The sequence below is a fragment of the Pelobates fuscus genome, chromosome 1 (assembly GCF_036172605.1).
Source record: "Pelobates fuscus isolate aPelFus1 chromosome 1, aPelFus1.pri, whole genome shotgun sequence".
Taxonomy (NCBI): domain Eukaryota; kingdom Metazoa; phylum Chordata; class Amphibia; order Anura; family Pelobatidae; genus Pelobates; species Pelobates fuscus.
The window spans coordinates 458695490-458716080 of record NC_086317.1 but is presented as its reverse complement, the minus strand read 5'-3'; the positions used below and the strand labels follow the sequence as shown (position 1 = coordinate 458716080).

Below are 20591 nucleotides of genomic sequence, written 5' to 3'. Positions count from 1 at the left end.
GCCACCAAGTTCTGTGAGATCTCTGCTCATTCTGATTACATTATTGGCATTATATGTAAATTCAAGGAATGAATATACTATCTGCTTGCATAAATGTCCAGTTATGCAATGCTGGGGTAAGTGAATGCTAATAAGTGCGTGCACTAGCTGGGGCTGGGGCTGGCTTAACATGTGAGGGAGTGGAGGAGGTGATGATGTCTTATTATTGTATCACAGAGTGACTGACTGTCATTTGTAGGAATCAGCAGGGCAGGCACAGCACAGCATATCTTGATACAACAATTCCCAGAGCTCTGACAGTGTGGCCAAGTGATGTCTGCTCAGCACAGCAGGTTATCACTGCAGCCCTTCAGAACAACAGATTAGCTTCCTTGGTTACTCCATGGACACAATATTGCTCACATCAGGACCAACCATAATTCTCAGCTGAGCATCCAAACTGCAGACAGCGACTCCCATCATCCTCGATCTTTATGAACTAGGGAGAACAAATACTGCCTATCAAGACTGCAACTCCTATCCTGCTCAGCCACGCTTCCCTTTTTAACAAAGGAAATGATTTCATGCTTTTTAATAGCAATATCAACTTTATGTGCTACATGTTTAATCTTATATATATTTAACAGTATAAGAAATACATCCAATACCATTTCATTTATTTATTTCTGATAAACCATCACAGACATACAATTGTATAGCCCCCCCCCCCCCCCCCCCCCTTCATTCATCTTACTAAATGGTAGATACATGCAATAGTCTATGTCCTCCAGTTCCAGCTATGGTATGCAAGAAGTAAAATGTAATTTATTGGTAGTTTTAAAAAAAATGCTATAAAAAGGCTAAATACAGACATACACGTCCAGTAAAGGATCTGAATGCAAAAGCAGAGAGATACCCTGCACCATTGCTTGGCACCCCAGAATATTGTTTGTATTACAATTCCTATCATGCTCAGCCAAGTTTAGCCATCCTTCCCCTTTCCTGTATCTGTATACACATGGCAGCTCCAGCTCCCAGCAGGTTCCACACTGAGCATCAATCATGGATATAACAATCAATGATTGCCCAAATGCTGGTTAATTGTGCCTTCATGGGTTATGTAATGCAGGCTGATCTGCCTCTGGGAACTTTCAGTAGTGGCTGAATCACTTCATATTAATGGCAGGTCCAACACATTGCTTCCATCCCAACCTGCCCTCTCCTGGCTGTGCCAGCGACACAGGGGATCCATTCATCTTTAGCACTAATGGGCTACAAAGTTACCTTGCAGCTGCGCCTTCCCCATCAGTAGCATGTCAGTGCCTGAGGATGATGAGAGACAAGCATCTGATACATATACATGCTTATTAGAGGGTCTAGGACCCCTGGCTGTATGCTGTATTACCCTGAATGTTACAGTATAGCTAAAGATCACACAGGGACCATTTAAGTTGCTTTCAACATCAGTTACCTATTCTCTTACAGATTTTAGTCCCACCCCAGTCATTGGTTACAAGCCCTTTCTATCCTAGAGATTCTAAATTCTAAAATAGAACGTTGCTATTTGATGTCAAGGCGACCACTCCTCCCCACCCCCCAAAATGCTATGTGTCCCTCTGCTTCAAAACAAAATCATATATCCCTGCACATAGACTCCTCCGAGCATCTCTTCCTGAATTCTGTCACCGATGTATTTCTGTAAATGTGCAGGATTTGACACACGTTGCCTCCCCCCCCCCCTCCTTTACATTGTCCTGTGACGCCTTGAATATTGAATAAAGGGGAATAAGACAGACTTAACTTGTCAACTGGAGTCAGCTGACCATGAAGCACATGCCACCCTACCTATATCCCTTGGTTGTGTCAATCCAGTGAACATCACCTGGACCACACTTTGCAGGAGGAGGAGGTTGAGAAGAAGTTCTTGGTCTGTTAGTGCCCTGCACTCAATGCTAGGGTCATGAGATGAGAGGGCACGCAAAGAAAGCCTTAGACATGGTGCAGAATGCGTCATTCCCAGGGAACTGCTGTGCAAAGAAGGGGGACTTCTTGGACCCTGAAGCTCCCCGGGCAGCCTGGCTGGTAACTGCGCTGTCCAGCGTGCTGATCTTCACCACCGTGGTGGACATCCTGGGGAGCCTGCTGGTCATCATTTCCGTGCTCAAGAATAGAAAACTGAGGAATTCAGGTAAGGACCTGGGGACATGTCTATGGTTCTGTATCCACAACTGTAACAGTAACAGCTACCCAGGGATACATTGTGTCTGCTGCCATCCCAGCCTTGTACATGATGGCAAGTCTCTGAGTCAACACAGTTTAGAAAGGCTACAGAGATCAGTGCTGGCTGGGGATGCCAGCCTCCCTCCCCCGTGGGTTTGCGAGGTGTTAATGGCTGGCTGAGATTGATGGGAAGTGTATTTCACAGAGATCCAGGTTGCTTTGCTCGGGCAGTGCTGTTCCAGATTGAGAGGGGATTGTGACAGTTTTGCTCTTGTAATCTGGTTAGCTAGAAAGTTAATCAGAGATCTGCTGGCTTTCATAAAAACTTAATTAGCCCATCATCGCCGCGGGGCTGAGAAATCTGTTAGTTGCAATGTAACGAGATGGTTACTGAAATGGTTAACAGACATTTATTAGTGTCAACAAGCAGTGTGTCATGTTTTGGGTTTTTATCAGCAATGTTAGGCTGGTAAAACGTGCATCATGGTACTGGGGGCTGCTAAAATGCTTGTCAGCTGCTTACAAAGTTACAAAGTATTGTCTGGATACATTGTTATTTAATTACAGCCAGCGCTCTGTACCCACCTCATCCATGTGCCCATGCTATCTGCATGTTTGCTTGTTTACAAAATGTTAACTGTTTGTGTGTTTGTGTGAATTGAGTTTCTAGGGTGCATACAGTCTAGGCAGACAAATTAAAAATAAAAAATAAAAATCTGAGTTTGCACTTTCTAAACCTGGAGGTAGCCTGCCCTCATGGGATTCAGCTTGGGATAATACTCGTGAGTCCTGTTATTTTAGATAAATTCTAGGCACAGTGATTTGAATAGTAAAAGGGAATTAAAGGATGCATTTCAGCACAAATGAGTTCTGGTAGGGAGTCTGTCTGCTCTGCAGTGATAGTATCGGATCAGTAACTAGAGAGAAGCTGGAACACTTTAAGAGATCAGGAGGAAATTAACTGGAACTGGTTCTGTTTAAAAACAAAAATAGGAAATAAGGCTTTCTGAAATTCTTCTAGTTTAAAGTTGTTCCACAGACATAAAATTGCTGCCTTTGCTAAGGAACTACTGCTCAGCAGATCTGTCTGTTTATAATTCTCTATTATACCTGTAGCCCACTGCACAAAATTACAATGCTTTAAAAAAAAAAAAAAAGACAGGATAGTTTATTTCTGCTGCTATGACAACAAGAGGCATCCATACTAACAAGGCTCCCCTTCAATGTTGCATTGTGTCACATGACTCAATTAATCTGACCAGGCAAAAATGATAAAAGGAGCAGAGTTTGACAGATTAAATTATTTCTGAACACGATTTATATATTTGATAGAAAATACCTGCATTCTACCTTTTTACTTCATGGGCAAGTAACCATGAAAACCAGTCTAATATACCAATGACCTAAAGGCTAATTAAACATTTGCAGATGTTTTGTCTATTAAATTACCTTTGTAGTTGATTAATATATTTGTAAATAGAATGTACATTGAGATAATATTACACAGGGATTTTGTGTAATGTTATCTGTTTGATGCAATATCTAATAATATTCTGGGTTACTTCAAATTCAGACCCCCCCAAAAATCTGTTGTATAATATTTTATAAAGGAATAGTCAGTAGTAAATCTGAAGCATGTGATGTAGAGAGAGAATATAAAATAAAGACAAAATCACGAGCAGATTGCTGATTGGGACCAAAAAAAAAAAAAACAGTAAAAAGCTGTACAAATTCAGCAAGTTGCCTTTTAGACGTATTCCTTCATCCATTAGAGGAATATCGACTGGATCTAAAGCATTGATTGTTTGATATACAGTACTTTGAAATTAATCCAGACCTTCTCACAAAAGAAAATATTACTTTAATGACATACTGTGGATAGGAAAGTGTAAAATCAATACAGATGCTCAAATATCCTACTTATGAGTCTTGCTAAGTAAACTTGTAGACTTGCGCATGGCGAAAAACTTTGGCCGAATCTAAAAAATAAAAAATAAAATCTTGGGTAGAGTAAAGTAGAGTAGTGGATGAATTTCATCTATGCAAATATTTTGGAAAAAGTGATTCAGGCAAACCAAAAGGGAGTGAAAATGGGTCAATCAGTGTACTGTTAAATATAAACATAATATAAATATTACGTATATATTTAGCAGTACGCTGGTAGGCACATTTTCCTGCTATTTGGTTCAGAGGTCAAGTGAGAAGAAGTAACAAATAGAAGAGAAAAAGTAGAAGCAGTAAAAAAAATGTTATATTTATTTATGATATATTAAATATATATAATATAGAAAAATAGATTTGTTCCCTCTGTTGGTCATTCTCACTTGATATATCATATATTTTGGGAGTCACAGTTGGAACTCTGAGTCACAAAACAAACTATATTCTTGTCCACTGTCCATTTTGCTTGTTTTGTGATAAGTCCATATGTTGACTCAAGGTTACGGGATTCAGATGACCCATTGATCGCCCAAAATTCAGATGAATTCTAATTGCACACAAACTGCTAATAAACTTGCTTCTCTGTTGGGGAACTCAAATTCCCAAACTACCTCCAAAACAATGGGTCTTTAATACAAAATGCAATATATGGATTTCTTTCTGATGTAGTCAGACTGCGTAAATTGTCGGCTGATATTTCATGCTGTGCATTGGCTTTGTCCTAGTCCTGGTCCCCATCGTTCTTTCTACCCCAGTGTCTAGCACATACTTTACAAGCAAAGTGTTGGTAACCAAAAGACTGCAGACTTTTTTGAATTCCAAATCATCTCAATTTACTTTATAGTGATAAGCGACAAGTCGGCATTGTTACTATATATCACTATAGATATACATTGGGGTTATTTGGGAAGGTCAGTTAAAAAACAAAAACACCAACAACTTTGTATCCAAAGGTTTGAGGAGGGCATGCAGTCACCTGGGTTGGTAAAATTATTATTTTTTACTGTGACCCTATGTTTTATTGCCTCAAAAAGAGATGGGGTGTATTTACTTACCAGTGTGTTGACAGAAAGTTTTCAAAATGGAAAATAGGTAGGTAGCCATAAAAAGTAATTCACAAATCCAATATCTAGTGAATAAAGTACTCTTTTTCTTTATACCTAATGTGTTTCTTTGCAACATCACTAATATATTTCTGGTAGCCACTATATCATAGTATATTGTGTTAAAGTCAATATTTGTGTTTGTTTAAAAAGAAATACTAATGACCATAATATCCATTATGATGCTTATTAGCAGCAATTTTTAAGAATATCGTCCATAAGGATATTCACTATCACTTGCTGATAGGAGAGGAGAAAACTATGGCTCCCCTGTATGTCACATCTTTTTACATCATACAATTCCTAGCTAACTTGTATGGGCGGTCTCATGTGGTTCCTTAGAAGAGAGTTTGTATATTGATCACAAACAGGTTCATTCACAAAACCCTAAAGGGTGACGTTATCCGATCCAGAAAAATCCTGATTTTATCTTGTAACACTGTTTTCAGAGTTTGGACATATATGACAAGCTCAATAATGAAAAAACTCAAGTACTTCCAATTAACCTACAAGCCAACATTGCTCAAACCCTAGCACAGTCATTTAGTTTGGACTGGATGGTAGACTACAGAACTTATTTAGGTGTTTAGTTGATGAGTTCTATATCTACTTTATACAAGTTTAATGTCTTACCACTATTAAAACAACTCACCAGGGTTCTACGCTATATATATATATATATATATATATATATATATATATATATATATATATATACAAACAGTATTTCTTGGCACTCACCCTTTCATGTGTATAGTTCAATTTAGCCTGGGTGCAATCCCACGTTGAAAATATATAAACAGAAATAAAGAGATGCTCTCCAAGGAATTGGTAGATGAAAAAAGGGGTAGTTTATTCCAATAGGTATAGCATTAAAAAATAGCCGATGTTTCGACCCGTTCGGGTCTTTCTCAAGGACCTTGAGAAAGACCCGAACTGGTCGAAACGTCGGCTATTTTTTTAATGCTATACCTATTGGAATAAACTACCCATTTTTTCATCTACCAAGTCCTTGGAGTGCATCTCTTTATTTCTGTTTATATATATATATATATATATATATATATATATATATATATATATATATATATATATGTCTCTCAAGGATGCCAAGGAGTCACACAATTAAGTTACCCAAAGTGTTATGTTATTTTAGAATAGAATACTGACCACCACTTTGCAGCCCTCTTATATAACTCATTACAATGTGTTCTCTTATTTGGTAAATAAAAAAAAGGAGAATTCCTTTGTCTATTTTGGTTAGCCTGGTGCATAAAGGTGGAATGGGGTTTTCATGTGTGATGTATTATAGAGCCTCATTTTAAACCCAAGCAATTACTTTGCATGCCTCGCCAGGCCAGATTCATTTGGGTAGATATGAAGAGGAATCCCCTTGATGACTACTTGTATGTAGACTTATTTTGGACTCCAACGTGTCTCCGTCCTGGAGGACTTGAGCTGAGTACATTTCCATGTATTAAACAAACTTTGACCACATGGGATTCTCTCTGGTCCAAAATCTGTGATCCAGCTAAATTTTCTCCCCACGACATGTATCCACTACTTTCTCATATGAGAAATGGAAAGAGAGAGGCATTGAATGGGTCTACCAATTAGTGATAAATAACAAAATTCTCAAATTTTTGACATTACAGTCTGAATTTTAATAACCTCCAAATTTCATTTTTTTTACTATATACATCTAAAAAGTATTCTACTCAAATGAGTGCAAAAGTGTCATTAGTTTGTTATGCTTTTTATGTTTTGTTGCTACAATGTGCCCTACTAGATGAATAGTATTGTTCTGTAGATCTTACTTACAGCCTTTAGTTAAAGCTGTATAATTGTTTATAGGGGTTACATGTTGGTACACTTTAGTGGAGGCACATTGAAAACTAATGTATCACTGGTACCTGACACTAGAGAGACTTCATAATATATATATATATATATATATATATATATATATATATATATATATATATATATATATATACATATATATATACTCTATGGAGGTGTGGCGGACGAGTAAGTACCCAGTGTCACATATGGGGAATGTGTCTTGGACTAACTCCTTACTGGTTATTGGTTCACATTGATAACTCAACTTTCAGTCACCCTAACTTACAAAAAAACTTCTTACTTTTTTGTGTCTGTCATCTGGACGGTGTCAGATGTGGAGTCTGACGTGCAGTTATACGCTCACCCTTGCATAGAAACACAGACCAAGGTGACCAGGTAAGAAGCCACCTGAGCTGTGAGTCTGTGCATGGCGGTTTTGCATGGATTTTAGTTCCAAGTCGCAGTACAGGCAAGGATAAGCAGAAGAGTAGTCGTGGAAAGCCGAAGTCAGGGGAAGCCAGAGGTCAGAATAAACGATGAGATAAGCCAAGGTCAGGAGCCGTCTGGAGAACTCTGGATCAAGATACACAAATACAGGAACCAGAGTCAATGCACTGACACTGCCCTCAGAGAGAGGCAGTGTTTTACACCTTTTTAATAGCGATACGCTTTAGGTGGACGAGATAGACAGGTGAAGCCACAGGAAAAGTCCAGCCCCCAGTGCTGGAGACATAGGCAGGAAGAACAGGGCTAGAAATACTCCCAAGGAATAGGAACTGCTGTGGCTTAAAGGCAGGCCCAGGACACCGAATGCCCCAGGTTCATATCCCCTGTTGGGCACTTCTGGGGCGACCACTAGTGATGTCGCGAACATAAAATTTTCCGTTCGCAAACAGCGAACGCGAACTTCCGCAAATGTTCGCGAACAGGCGAACCGGGCGAACCGCCATAGATTTTAATAGGCAGCCGAATTTTAAAACCCACAGGGACTCTTTCTGGCCACAATAGTGATGGAAAAGTTGTTTCAAGGGGACTAACAGCTGGATTGTGGCATGCCGGAGGGGGATCCATGTCAAAACTCCCATGGAAAATTACATAGTTGATGCAGAGTCTGGTTTTAATCCATTAAGGGCATAAATCACCTAGCATTCCTAAATTGTTTGGAATAACGTGCTTTAAAACATCAGGTATGATGTTGTATCGATCAGGTAGTGTAAGGGTTACGCCCGCTTCACAGTGACAGACCAAACTCGCCGTTTAACGCACCGCAAACAACTGCAAACAGTCCATGTGCACAACCGCAAACTCCCCATTTGCACAAGGTTGGATACCAAGCTAGCCATGTCCCGTTCCTTGTCCTCACTGATGTCATTGAAGGTCTCTTCCTCCACCCAGCCACGTACAACACCAAGGGTCCTCGAAAGGTGACAACAAGCCCCCTGTATTTTTTTTTTTAAATGTACACTACTGTTACACCAGATATGAGTTGCACTGGTGTGACACTGTGCCCTGGCAGGCCCTGAAATGCACACGTGTGAAGGAAACTGACTGCTATTATTTCACAGTCAAATTTCTAGTTTGTTTTTTTAATGTACACTACTGTTACACCAGCTATGAGTTGCACTGGTGTGACACTGCGCCCTGGCAGGCCCTGAAACGCACACGTGTGAAGGAAACTGACTGCTATTATATTACAGTCAAAAACGTTTTTGTTTTTTTTTTTAAATGCAAGCTATTGTGACACCAGATATGAGTGGTGGCACTGGGCAAGTGGGCACAGTATACGCTGTGAGCCTGACACACACGCTGGCAGGCAGGCAACTGCAATTAGATTACACAGGAAAAAAAAAAGCAGACTGATGTTCTAGCCCTAAAAAGGGCTTTTTGGGGTGCTGTCCTTACAGCAGAGATCAGATGAGTCCTTCAGGACTGTAGTGGACACTGAATACACAAGCCTAGCTATCGATTTCCCTATTAAATCAGCAGCAGCTACACTGTCCCTCCTCTCACTAAAAATGCAGCTTCCGGGGGGCAGGGCCTAGTTGTCATGGAGGAAAGACGCACTTCGTGTGAGCTCCCTCAATATCTCACTTTAAGCAGCTATCAACAAGCGAATTTCACCCCGGAAGGGGATGACCCAGCAATGTTGCTCCTACCTGAACGACCCGACATGCTTAATAGCGGTCAGCAACTCGACAGAGTCTTACTTACCTCCGCGTAGCAAGTGTGGCCTGGTGCTCACCGGGCGGGAGAGGCGGGCGATCTCCCGATCCTGGGATGCCCAGGAGGAGCTACTTCCCGGCAGGAGCTCCGTTACCCCCCCTCGGACCGTTGGGGGTTATCCCGGTCCACCCCTGAAAGGCTGTCTGGAGCTAATGGACGCACAGAGCACAGCTGCCCAGGCTGACATACTCATCTGCGACTCTCCCAATATGGCGGCAGCCGCGTGTCCTCCTGGTACCAGCTGTCAGGGTACCTGTGGTCTCTACCTCCAAAAGAGGTAGAGACTTAGCTGTTCCACCTTCCAGACGGTCTGATGACTCCCTTCCCCGCGGTCTATCCGGTCATGCAAGGCCGGCCGCGAGGGAGTGACTGCCTTTTACACCATCTAGGCAGGAAGTCATCATCAGGACACTCCCCCGGATCGACCTGTCAGTCAATTGCTGCAGGACCAATCAGGACGTCTCGGAGGTGTGGTTACTGCTCTGAACAGGGTATTTAACAGAGCTTCCTTCATTAGCTCATTGCCCTGTCGTGGTTCTAGCTTGTTCTAGTCACTCAGTGCTTGTGTATTCTATTATTCCTTTTGGTTTTGACCCGGCTTGTTTACCTTACTCTGCTTATCTCTGTTACCCTTGATTCGGCTTGTCTCTCGCTTACCTGTCTTCTGTTACCCTTGACCTCGGCTTGTCTTTGACCATTCTATACGGTACTACTTACGTTAGTCCGGCCATTCTAAGGTCCGGTATACGTATCTGGCTACTGTTTGTACTCTGCGTGTTGGATCCCTGTCCGGATCCTGACATTACGACAGGGCCAATGGATCCTGCAAGTACAAACAGTCAGCTGGCTTCTCCTGATCCTAGGTTTGAAGCCATGGATCACAGAATGGATCAGATGGCGCTTGCGCTACAGGCTCTATTATCTCATGCCAATAACCCACCAGAGGAGATACTTAATACCCCTGTTTCTCCTGTCAGTTTAGGTCTAGAGGTAGCCACAGTGGGTGCTTCTTCTCGCATTACCCCCCCAGTACGCTATGGTGGGGCTCCTGAGAAGTGTCGTGGTTTTTTAAACCAAATTAGTATCCACTTTGAATTGCAACCCCGCTCTTATCCTACAGATAGGGCAAAGGTAGGATTTATTATCACCCTACTTATTGAGAAAGCTCTGAGATGGGCCAACCCACTATGGGAGAACGATAACCCATTAGTGTATAACTATAACGCATTTGTAGCTGCTTTTAGAAGAACATTTGATCCTCCAGGTAGAAAGGTTAATGCAGCCAGATTACTGTTGCGTCTGAGACAGGAGAACCGAACACTGGTGGATTATGCACTAGAGTTCAGGTCTCTGGCGTCAGAAGTCAAGTGGAATGAGCAGGCGTATATGGATGTATTTTTGAATGGCCTATCTGAAGTAATCCTTGATGAGGTTGCTACCAGAGAACTCCCTGAGAATTTAGAAGATTTAATTTCGTTCATCTCTCGTATAGATGAACGTTTAAGAGAGAGACAGAACACTCGAGAGAGGAACCGGAGACCTTCTTTTAGGTTAGCCCCCGCTTTTCCAAGTCCTGACTCCACGGTATCTTTGCTTCCTGAACCTATGCAGATAGGTTATACCCACCTCTCTGAGGAGGAAAGACAGTACAGGAGAAGAGAGGGTTTGTGTATGTATTGTGGAGCCAAGGGTCATTTACTCTCGAACTGTCCTAACCGTCCGGGAAACGCTCGCACCTAAGTCTCTCTAGAGGACAAGCCTTGGGTGTTTCTATTTTGTCCTCTACTCCTAATTATAAAGATCACAGGCTTCTGCTACCAGTTTCCTTAACTTGGGAGAAGGAAGTAGTAAGGGCTATGGCATTGATAGATTCCGGTGCTGCTGAGAATTTTATCGACCAAACCTTTGCTATTAAGAACAATTTCCCATCCCAGCTAAGGGAGACACCCTTGGCCGTTGAGGCCATAGATGGTAGACCACTACTAGACCCTGTTATCTTTTGTGAAACCATACCCATTAGTTTAAATGTTGGTATCCTACACGTGGAGAATTTATCTCTTTTGCTCATTTCATCCCCTTCCGTTCCCATAGTTCTGGGGTACCCATGGTTGAAGAAACATAACCCTATTATCGATTGGGAGTTAGGGGAGATACTCTCGTGGGGCCAGGGTTGCCAGGATAGGTGTTTATGCAAGGTTTCTCCATTAGCTAATGTTAACATACCTGAGACTCCTATTCAGTCCAGAGAAAGACAGATACCAGACCTTTACCTAGACTTAAAGGCAGTATTTGACAAGAAGAATGCCGATTCTTTGCCGCCACACAGGCCATTTGATTGTAAAATTAAGCTTCTACCTGGGACTATGCCTCCGAGGGGCCATGTATATCCTTTGTCTGTTCAGGAAAACTTGGTTCTAGAGGAGTATATTCGGGAGAATTTAGAAAAGGGATTCATTAGGAGGTCTTCTTCCCCGGCCGGGGCTGGGTTCTTTTTCGTTAAGAAAAAGGATGGCACGCTGAGACCTTGTATCGATTACAGAGGCTTGAATAAAATAACTGTCAGAAATGCCTATCCTATTCCACTTATTACCGAGTTATTTGATCGTCTTAAGGGCTCCAAAATCTTCACCAAGTTAGATCTCAGAGGGGCATATAATTTGGTGAGAGTCCAGCAGGGACACGAGTGGATGACGGCGTTCAATACTCGGTACGGTCACTATGAATACACAGTTATGCCGTTTGGACTTTGCAATGCTCCTGCAGTATTTCAGGATCTGATTAATGAGGTACTTAGGGAGTTTCAACATGATTGTGTCATTGTCTACCTAGACGACATACTGATACACTCTAGGGAGATTGAGACTCACCATAGACAGGTCAGAGCGGTATTACAGAAACTTCTGCAACATGGTCTATACTGTAAATTGGAAAAATGCAGCTTTGATCAGTCTCAGATAGATTTTCTTGGTTACGTGATTTCTGGGGAAGGTTTTAAGATGGACCCTGACAAACTCCAGTCTATTTTAGATTGGCCATTACCTAAGGGACTCAAGGCTATTCAGAGGTTTATTGGTTTCTCCAATTATTATAGGCGCTTCATTAAGGGTTACTCGTCTATTATTGCGCCCATTACCAATATGACCAAACAGGGGGCAGAAACTAAGACGTGGTCTCCTGAAGCTCTCGCTGCTTTCAAGAGGCTCAAAGAACTTTTTGCTTCTGCTCCAATATTAGTCCATCCTGATACGACTTTGCCGTTTCTACTCGAGGTCGATGCCTCTGAGACAGGAGTAGGTGCGGTTCTGTCACAAAGATTAGCGGTAGATAAACCATTACACCCGTGTGGTTTTTTTTCCAGGAAACTTTCTGGGGCTGAGAGCAGATATGACATCGGAGACAGGGAACTGTTAGCAGTCATTAAAGCCTTAAAGGAGTGGAGACATTTGTTGGAGGGGACCCTACACCCTATTACGATTTTGACAGACCACAAAAACTTGTCATATATTGGGGAGGCTAAGCGCTTATCCTCTAGACAAGCTCGTTGGTCCTTATTCCTGACTCACTTCAATTATGTACTGACTTACAGACCTGGTTCTAAAAACTCTAAAGCCGATGCATTATCTCGCCAATATGAACCTTCTACTGTACCTGAACCAGTTCTTTCTTCTATAGTTCCGAAGTGCAATATCATTGCTAATACGAATCTCAGGATTCATTCTCCATTACTGGCCGAGATCATTAAGTTGCAACATCTCGCACCTAAACAGACCCCTGCGGGTCGTCATTTCGTTCCTCCTGCTTTTCAACTGGAACTTTTACAGTGTTTACATAATAGCAAGATGGCGGGACATCCTGGTATTCGCAAAACTTACGCCTTGATCTCTAAGGACTTCTGGTGGTCTACTTTACGGAGGGATGTTGAGGAGTTCATCGCTGCATGTGAAGTTTGTACTAAAACCAAACAACCCCATACGCTTCCATGTGGACTCCTGCAACCCTTGGAGGTTCCAGAGAAGCCATGGTCCTGTTTGGCCATGGACTTTATTGTCGATCTACCTATCTCTAAAAGACAGACTGTTATCCTCACCGTGGTTGACAGGTTTACTAGGATGGCACACTTCATTCCCCTGCCTAAACTTCCGTCTTCTCCCGAATTGGCAGAGATATTCGCCAAGGAGATTTTTCGCCTACATGGGATACCCTCTCAGATTGTATCGGACAGAGGCTCCCAATTTGTTTCCCGCTTTTGGAGGTCCTTCTGCTCTCAACTTGGTATTAAATTAAACTTTTCTTCTGCCTATCATCCTCAGTCTAACGGAGCTGCTGAACGTACCAACCAGAAAATTGAACAATATTTACGATGCTTTGTTTCTGAACACCAGGATGATTGGGTCGGTTTGATTCCTTGGGCGGAGTTTGCACACAACAATCTCGTTTGCGATTCTACTCATTCAAGCCCCTTCTTCATGAATTATGGTTTTCATCCGTCTATTCTTCCTTCGGATTCTCCTTCCCAGGGGGTGCCGTCGGTTGATGTTCATGTTGCCAATTTGAGGAAGTTGTGGGATCAAACTCGACAAATCCTTGTGCACAACTCTATGTTGGTCAAGAAACACGCTGATAAACGTAGGAGGGCGGCTCCGGTCTTTGTTCCAGGTGATAGGGTATGGCTGAGCATGAGGAACATCCGTTTAAAAGTGCCCTCCATGAAGTTCGCTCCTCGTTATATTGGACCCTACAGGGTGCTGACCCGTATCAATCCGGTTGCGTATCGTTTAGCTCTTCCTAATACCTTACGCATTCCGAACTCGTTTCACGTTTCATTGCTGAAACCACTCATTTGTAACAGATTTTCCTCCACAATAGCCCCTCCTCGCTCCGTTCAGGTGGAGGGTCAGGAGGAGTATGAGGTCAACTCTATTATTGATTCTCGAATCTCCCGGGGGAGAGTACAATATCTGGTTGATTGGAAGGGATATGGTCCTGAGGAGAGGAGTTGGGTACCTCAGGAGGATGTTCATGCTCCCCGTCTCCGCAGGGCGTATCACTCTCGCTTCCCATCTCGTCCCGGTTCATTCCGCCCGGTGGGCGTATCTGAGAGGGGGGGTACTGTCAGGGTACCTGTGGTCTCTACCTCCAAAAGAGGTAGAGACTTAGCTGTTCCACCTTCCAGACGGTCTGATGACTCCCTTCCCCGCGGTCTATCCGGTCATGCAAGGCCGGCCGCGAGGGAGTGACTGCCTTTTACACCATCTAGGCAGGAAGTCATCATCAGGACACTCCCCCGGATCGACCTGTCAGTCAATTGCTGCAGGACCAATCAGGACGTCTCGGAGGTGTGGTTACTGCTCTGAACAGGGTATTTAACAGAGCTTCCTTCATTAGCTCATTGCCCTGTCGTGGTTCTAGCTTGTTCTAGTCACTCAGTGCTTGTGTATTCTATTATTCCTTTTGGTTTTGACCCGGCTTGTTTACCTTACTCTGCTTATCTCTGTTACCCTTGATTCGGCTTGTCTCTCGCTTACCTGTCTTCTGTTACCCTTGACCTCGGCTTGTCTTTGACCATTCTATATGGTACTACTTACGTTAGTCCGGCCATTCTAAGGTCCGGTATACGTATCTGGCTACTGTTTGTACTCTGCGTGTTGGATCCCTGTCCCGATCCTGACACCAGCAAAGCATGGCAGGATATTGAGTCTAAGCTGGACAGACTCTTTAATCAATTTTGGAAGCAAATAACAAGCAGGAAGCCCCAACAAGCTCCACCACAGCCCCAACAAGCTCCACCACAGCTAAGCAAAGCAGTCCCCATTAAAATCCACCAACGCAAAAGGCGTCGAAGACGGGACCGGAGGCACAAACAGAAATGCAGAGCCTGCCCCACGTCAAGCACTCGCCTCCACCTTAAGCCACCACAATCCCGCACCGGACATGAAGCATCACCGGGACAGATCGGACCACCCGACAAAACAAGCTTCCACCACCTCAAGCCGAGACTTGCCTTTGTTGTTCCAGGTATCAGGGACTCCCAGGGTCTGCACCTGGCACCCAGAAGGGATCGGATGAGCACAAGCAGTAAACAGCAGCCTGCCAAGCATGTCCCACTATAGCCGATTCTCCACATCATGCCTTTGATCACATGAACTGCTCTCTGCACATTAACTAATCGTAAAGTAGCAAGCGTTTAAACTTGTCATTATTTCACCTCCTAAAGAGTTTATTGTCGTAGTTCCTTACATGCCTTTACCTTAACCGTTCATGTATTATGTTATTCACTAGTCTCATCTCATGGGGCGACTCACACTTGATTTATAACTAGTGGTGGAGCTGCTGATATAAATACACAGTTGATAACTTGCAAGCTACACCCTAAACATGACAGCCATCTTTCACAACAATGTACTGCTATATACTCATACCCTCAGTGCAACTAGCCATGATATACGCACGTTCAGCCTAGCATGCTCAAATATAACACACTTCTGTCTAAATAAAAAAAAGAATGCAAAAAAAAAGAATGCAGCTTCCGAATGAATCTAAAATGGATGCTGTCCAGGAGGTGGGAGGGTCTTACTAAATGATGACGATTAGGGGGCGGACCGAACATTGCATATGTTCGCCGTCCGTGGCGAACGCGAACAAGCTATGTTCGCCAGGAACTATTCGCCAGCGAACTATTCGGGACATCTCTAGTCAGGATAGATGCCTCTGGAATGGGAGGTACGGGTTGAGATGGTACCCATACCAGTGTCTCAGGGGCCAAATAAGCATTTCTGGACAAAAGTGTCTGATGGGCCTGGGCAATCTGGTCCATACGGTGATCCTGTTCTTAAAATCTTGCCTCATAGGAGGCTATTTGCTGTCCTAAACCTGCAGGGCCCATTGTCCTATCATAATGTCATGATGTAATACCCCAACACGCAGAGTTTAGGATAGCAAGGGACAAGACTAGGATATAACTTATTACCTGGACTTAGAATGGCCAGACTAAACGTCAGACAGAGATAAAGCGTAATCAGAAATGAGACGAGGTCATGGTATCAGAGAGACTACGAAAATGAGAACAAGCCAGAGTCAGGTAGATGGTAATCAGTCACACGGGCAAACAAGACAGGAAAGGGTTAAAGATAAATTCAGAGTCAAGAACAAAGCCATGGTTAATACCAAAATAAACAAAATAGATCAAGGAACGCACTAAAGGGTACTGACACAGAAACCTTGATAGGACAAAGTGGATAGGGCTAGGGAAGTTTAAATATCCTTTAACATTTGATTGGCCCACGTCATGCCTACGCCCCCAAAACATTCGTGTGTGGGGGTGCTGGAATGACGTGGGCCAATGGGAGCCTGAATCAACTTTTGGCTCCCACTTCCCCTTTAAGAGCGAGCTCGTGACTCGAGCCGTGCTCCTAGTGCCAGGCGGGCCACGTGACCGATCACTGCGGTCAGTGCACATGGCTAAGTCAGAAGAGGAGATCAAGCCGCATGCGGCTCGTGTGGAGGCAGGAGTGATCCAGCCACGCGCGGCTCAAGCTTAGGAGCCAGGTCGGTCCCAGTATAAGGTAAATACAGCCACAACCACTTATCCCAATCACACACCTTTCCTAACGTCCTATCCCATTAAAAGGATATTACCGCGTATTTAATAAAACAGATAGACCCCCTACTTCATCCAGGTTACCGATCGATGGTTCGATATTCTGAGCCCTCTCTGATTTACTGTACACGGCTATTCGATATTCCCACAAATTTTATATAGCATTTTATGTTTTTTTGAGACCACCTTAAAAATATTGGATATCGCTAAAAATCATGATCACTATATACTTTCTCTACAAACCTCTAAAACGAACCAAACTACTCATCCATCCGCTATACCACTTTATCCCACCTAGAACTAGTGCCCAGTTAAAATACTTGACTCTTACTTACCCACACTCAGTCATGCCACACACATTTCACCACTACTCTCACTGAATCCCTCTGACTTACGGCTAAATTCATCTTCTACATCAGAACACTACTCCTAAGATTGTGTTGTATCCATGTCTCGGGTCTTTCATTTAGAATAGGGGCAGCTTCGGTCTCCTTCAACACTGACACTCCAGTGCATATTATTAAAAGATTGGGCAGATGGAAATCCTCAGTCTACAACCGATATATTCCTCATCCCGAGAAAGAAATGAGGAAAGCTTTTAAAAGTTTGGCTTTGTAAATTTGATGCAATAAGTGGTTTTTCTTTAATACCTTTTCACCCTCTTTGCATGAACCCGATTTACATATATTACTAATATGTTTCTGAACATATATATTATATTATTCACTCACTCACTCTCTGGGCCGGCCTAAGACATCATGCTGCCTAGTTCCAACGGTAAATGACTATGGGGGATAATGTATAATAAACACAGGTTACTGGCTATGGGGGGGATAATGTATAATAAACACAGGTTACTGGCTATGGGAGGGATAATGTATAATAAACACAGGTTACTGGCTATGGGAGGATAATGTATAATAAGCACAGGTTACTGGCTATGGGGGGATGATGTATAATAAACACAGGTTACTGGCTATGGGAGGATAATGTATAATAAACACAGGTTACTGGCTATGGGAGGGATAATGTATAATAAACACAGGTTACTGGCTATGGGGGGATACTGTATAATAAACACAGGTTACTGGCTATGGAGGGATAATGTATAATAAACACAGGTTACTGGCTATGGGGGGGGATAATGTATAATAAACACAGGTTACTGGTTGTGGGGGGATAATGTATAATAAACACAGGTTTCTGACTATGGGGGAGATAGTGTATAATAAGCACAGGTTACTGGCTATGGGGGGATAATGTATAATAAGCACAGGTTACTGGCTATGGGGGGATAATGTATAATAAACACAGGTTACTGGATATGGGTGTCAGGGTACCTGTTGTCTCTACCTCAGAGGAGGTGAGACACTTAGAATTCTGCCCTCTCAGAGGGGCTGACTCACTCGTTCCTCGCAGTCCTCTCGGCCGTTTACACGCCGGACGCCTCTGATCCGCCTCCTTTTATGACGCGGCTCTAGTAGCCGACGTCATGACGACTATCCGTTCCGACCTGTCAAGTCCTGAGCACGAATCAGGACTCGTCGGGGGCGTGATCATCTATTTAGAACCAGGGTATAAAATAAGGTTTTGTGTATTGGTTCATTGCCCTGTCGTGGTTCTAGCTAGTCTAGTCACTCAGCGCTCTTATTTCTATTTGTCTCTTTGGTTCTGACCCGGCTTGTATTATTTCTACCCTGCTTACCTCTATTTCCTTTTTGACCCGGCTTGTCTCTCGTTTACCTGCTCTCTCGTTCCCTCGACCTCGGCTTGTCTCTAGACCATTCTTTGCTTACTCCTTACGTTAGTCCGGCCATTCTAAGGTCCGGTATACGTAACTTCTCCTGTTTGTACTCTGCGTGTTGGATCCCTGTCCTGATCCTGACAATGGGGGGATAATGTATAATAAACACAGGTTACTGGCTATGGGGTATAATGTATAATAAACACAGGTTACTGGCTATGGAGGATAATGTATAATAAACACAAACACAAAAAAAAAAAAAAAAAGAATGTAGCTTCAGAATGAATCTAAATTGTATGCTGTCTAGGAGGTGGGAGGATCTGGGAGGGAGGGTCTGCTGCTGATTGGCTGGAATGTGTCTGCTGACTGTGAGGTACAGGGTCAAAGTTTACTCAATGATGACGAATAGGGGGCGGACCGAACATCGCATCTGGCTGTCTGGATGTCACGGTAAGAACCGTGACAGACGGATGTTCCTTTTCTGGCTAAAGCCTTTGCTATATATATTCTTTTAGCTGCTCATAGCTCAATTACTTCCTAAAGCAAATCTTCTTACTCATGTAACCTAAATTCAAAGCTAATTTTATTTATTAGATCAAAATAGCTGAATTGGAACAATTCTGTAAGTCTGCAATGCTTTTAATTAAACTACTTTGGCCTTAAATTTGAAATTCCCCTTGAATTCACTTTCAATTCTTATTCTAGAAAATAACCCTGTTAGTAATTTTTAAGGTACCCATCATTTTCTTTAACTTATTTAAAGGTTTGTGTTTAAATATATTCTGATATGATAAGACCTCTGGGATGAATGACTTACTCGTATCCAACATAACTACCAGCATGAACAACTACCGATGCACCCAGCCTCTACAAAATTGTAACTAGAAAGATTTGGGCTAAGTGGGTCTCCTTTTATCAAAAGAACAACCTTAAGAGAGCGTGGTTTCTTTGTCTGCCATGAGATGGTTAGGTGTAAAATTTTAACAAGCTAGTGAAATGTCACACACTCCGGTTCTAATAGTGTACAATGTGATACATTTCACTTCTACCAAGTTTTTGAAAATGTATTTTTCTTTCTTTCTTTTTTATTTTTTCCTGCAATTGGAGTAATGTGTTGCTATTGCCCTAAAGTTAGATATTGTTCATGACATGCGCAGATCCCATAATATCTTGTTTTTGCATAATTTATTGATGATATCCCATTCATTTCTGCATGTAATATAATGAATTCTGAACAATACACTGCGTGCAGAATTATTAGGCAAATGAGTATTTTGACCACATCATCCTCTTTATGCATGTTGTCTTACTCCAAGCTGTATAGGCTCGAAAGCCTACTACCAATTAAGCATATTAGGTGATGTGCATCTCTGTAATGAGAAGGGGTGTGGTCTAATGACATCAACACCCTGTATCAGGTGTGCATAATTATTAGGCAACCTCCTTTCCTTTGGCAAAATGGGTCAAAAGAAGGACTTGACAGGCTCAGAAAAGTTAAAAATAGTGAGATATCTTGCAGAGGGATGCAGCACTCTTAAAATTGCAAAGCTTCTGAAGCGTGATCATCGAACAATCAAGCGTTTCATTCAAAATAGTCAACAGGGTCGCAAGAAGCGTGTGGAGAAACCAAGGCGCAAAATAACTGCCCATGAACTGAGAAAAGTCAAGCGTGCAACTGCCAAGATGCCACTTGCCACCAGTCTGGCCATATTTCAGAGCTGCAACATCACTGGAGTGCCCGAAAGCACAAGGTGTGCAATACTCAGAGACATGGCCAAGGTAAGAAAGGCTGAAAGACGACCACCACTGAACAAGACACACAAGCTGAAACGTCAAGACTGGGCCAAGAAATATCTCAAGACTGATTTTTCTAAGGTTTCACGGACTGATGAAATGAGAGTGAGTCTTGATGGGCCAGATGGATGGATTGGTAAAGGGC

At 42.7% G+C, this 20591-nt stretch overlaps 1 protein-coding gene across 1 annotated transcript in view; it reads left to right on the top strand.

The window, feature by feature from the left end:
• Positions 1 to 1974: 1974 nt before the first annotated feature.
• MTNR1B (melatonin receptor 1B) overlaps positions 1975 to 20591 on the top strand; it is a 143633-nt gene continuing 125016 nt past the window's right edge. Inside the window, exon 1 of the mRNA XM_063444951.1 lies at positions 1975 to 2167. Coding sequence (XP_063301021.1) covers positions 1975 to 2167 — 193 coding nt within the window. The remainder of the gene's footprint in view (positions 2168 to 20591) is intronic.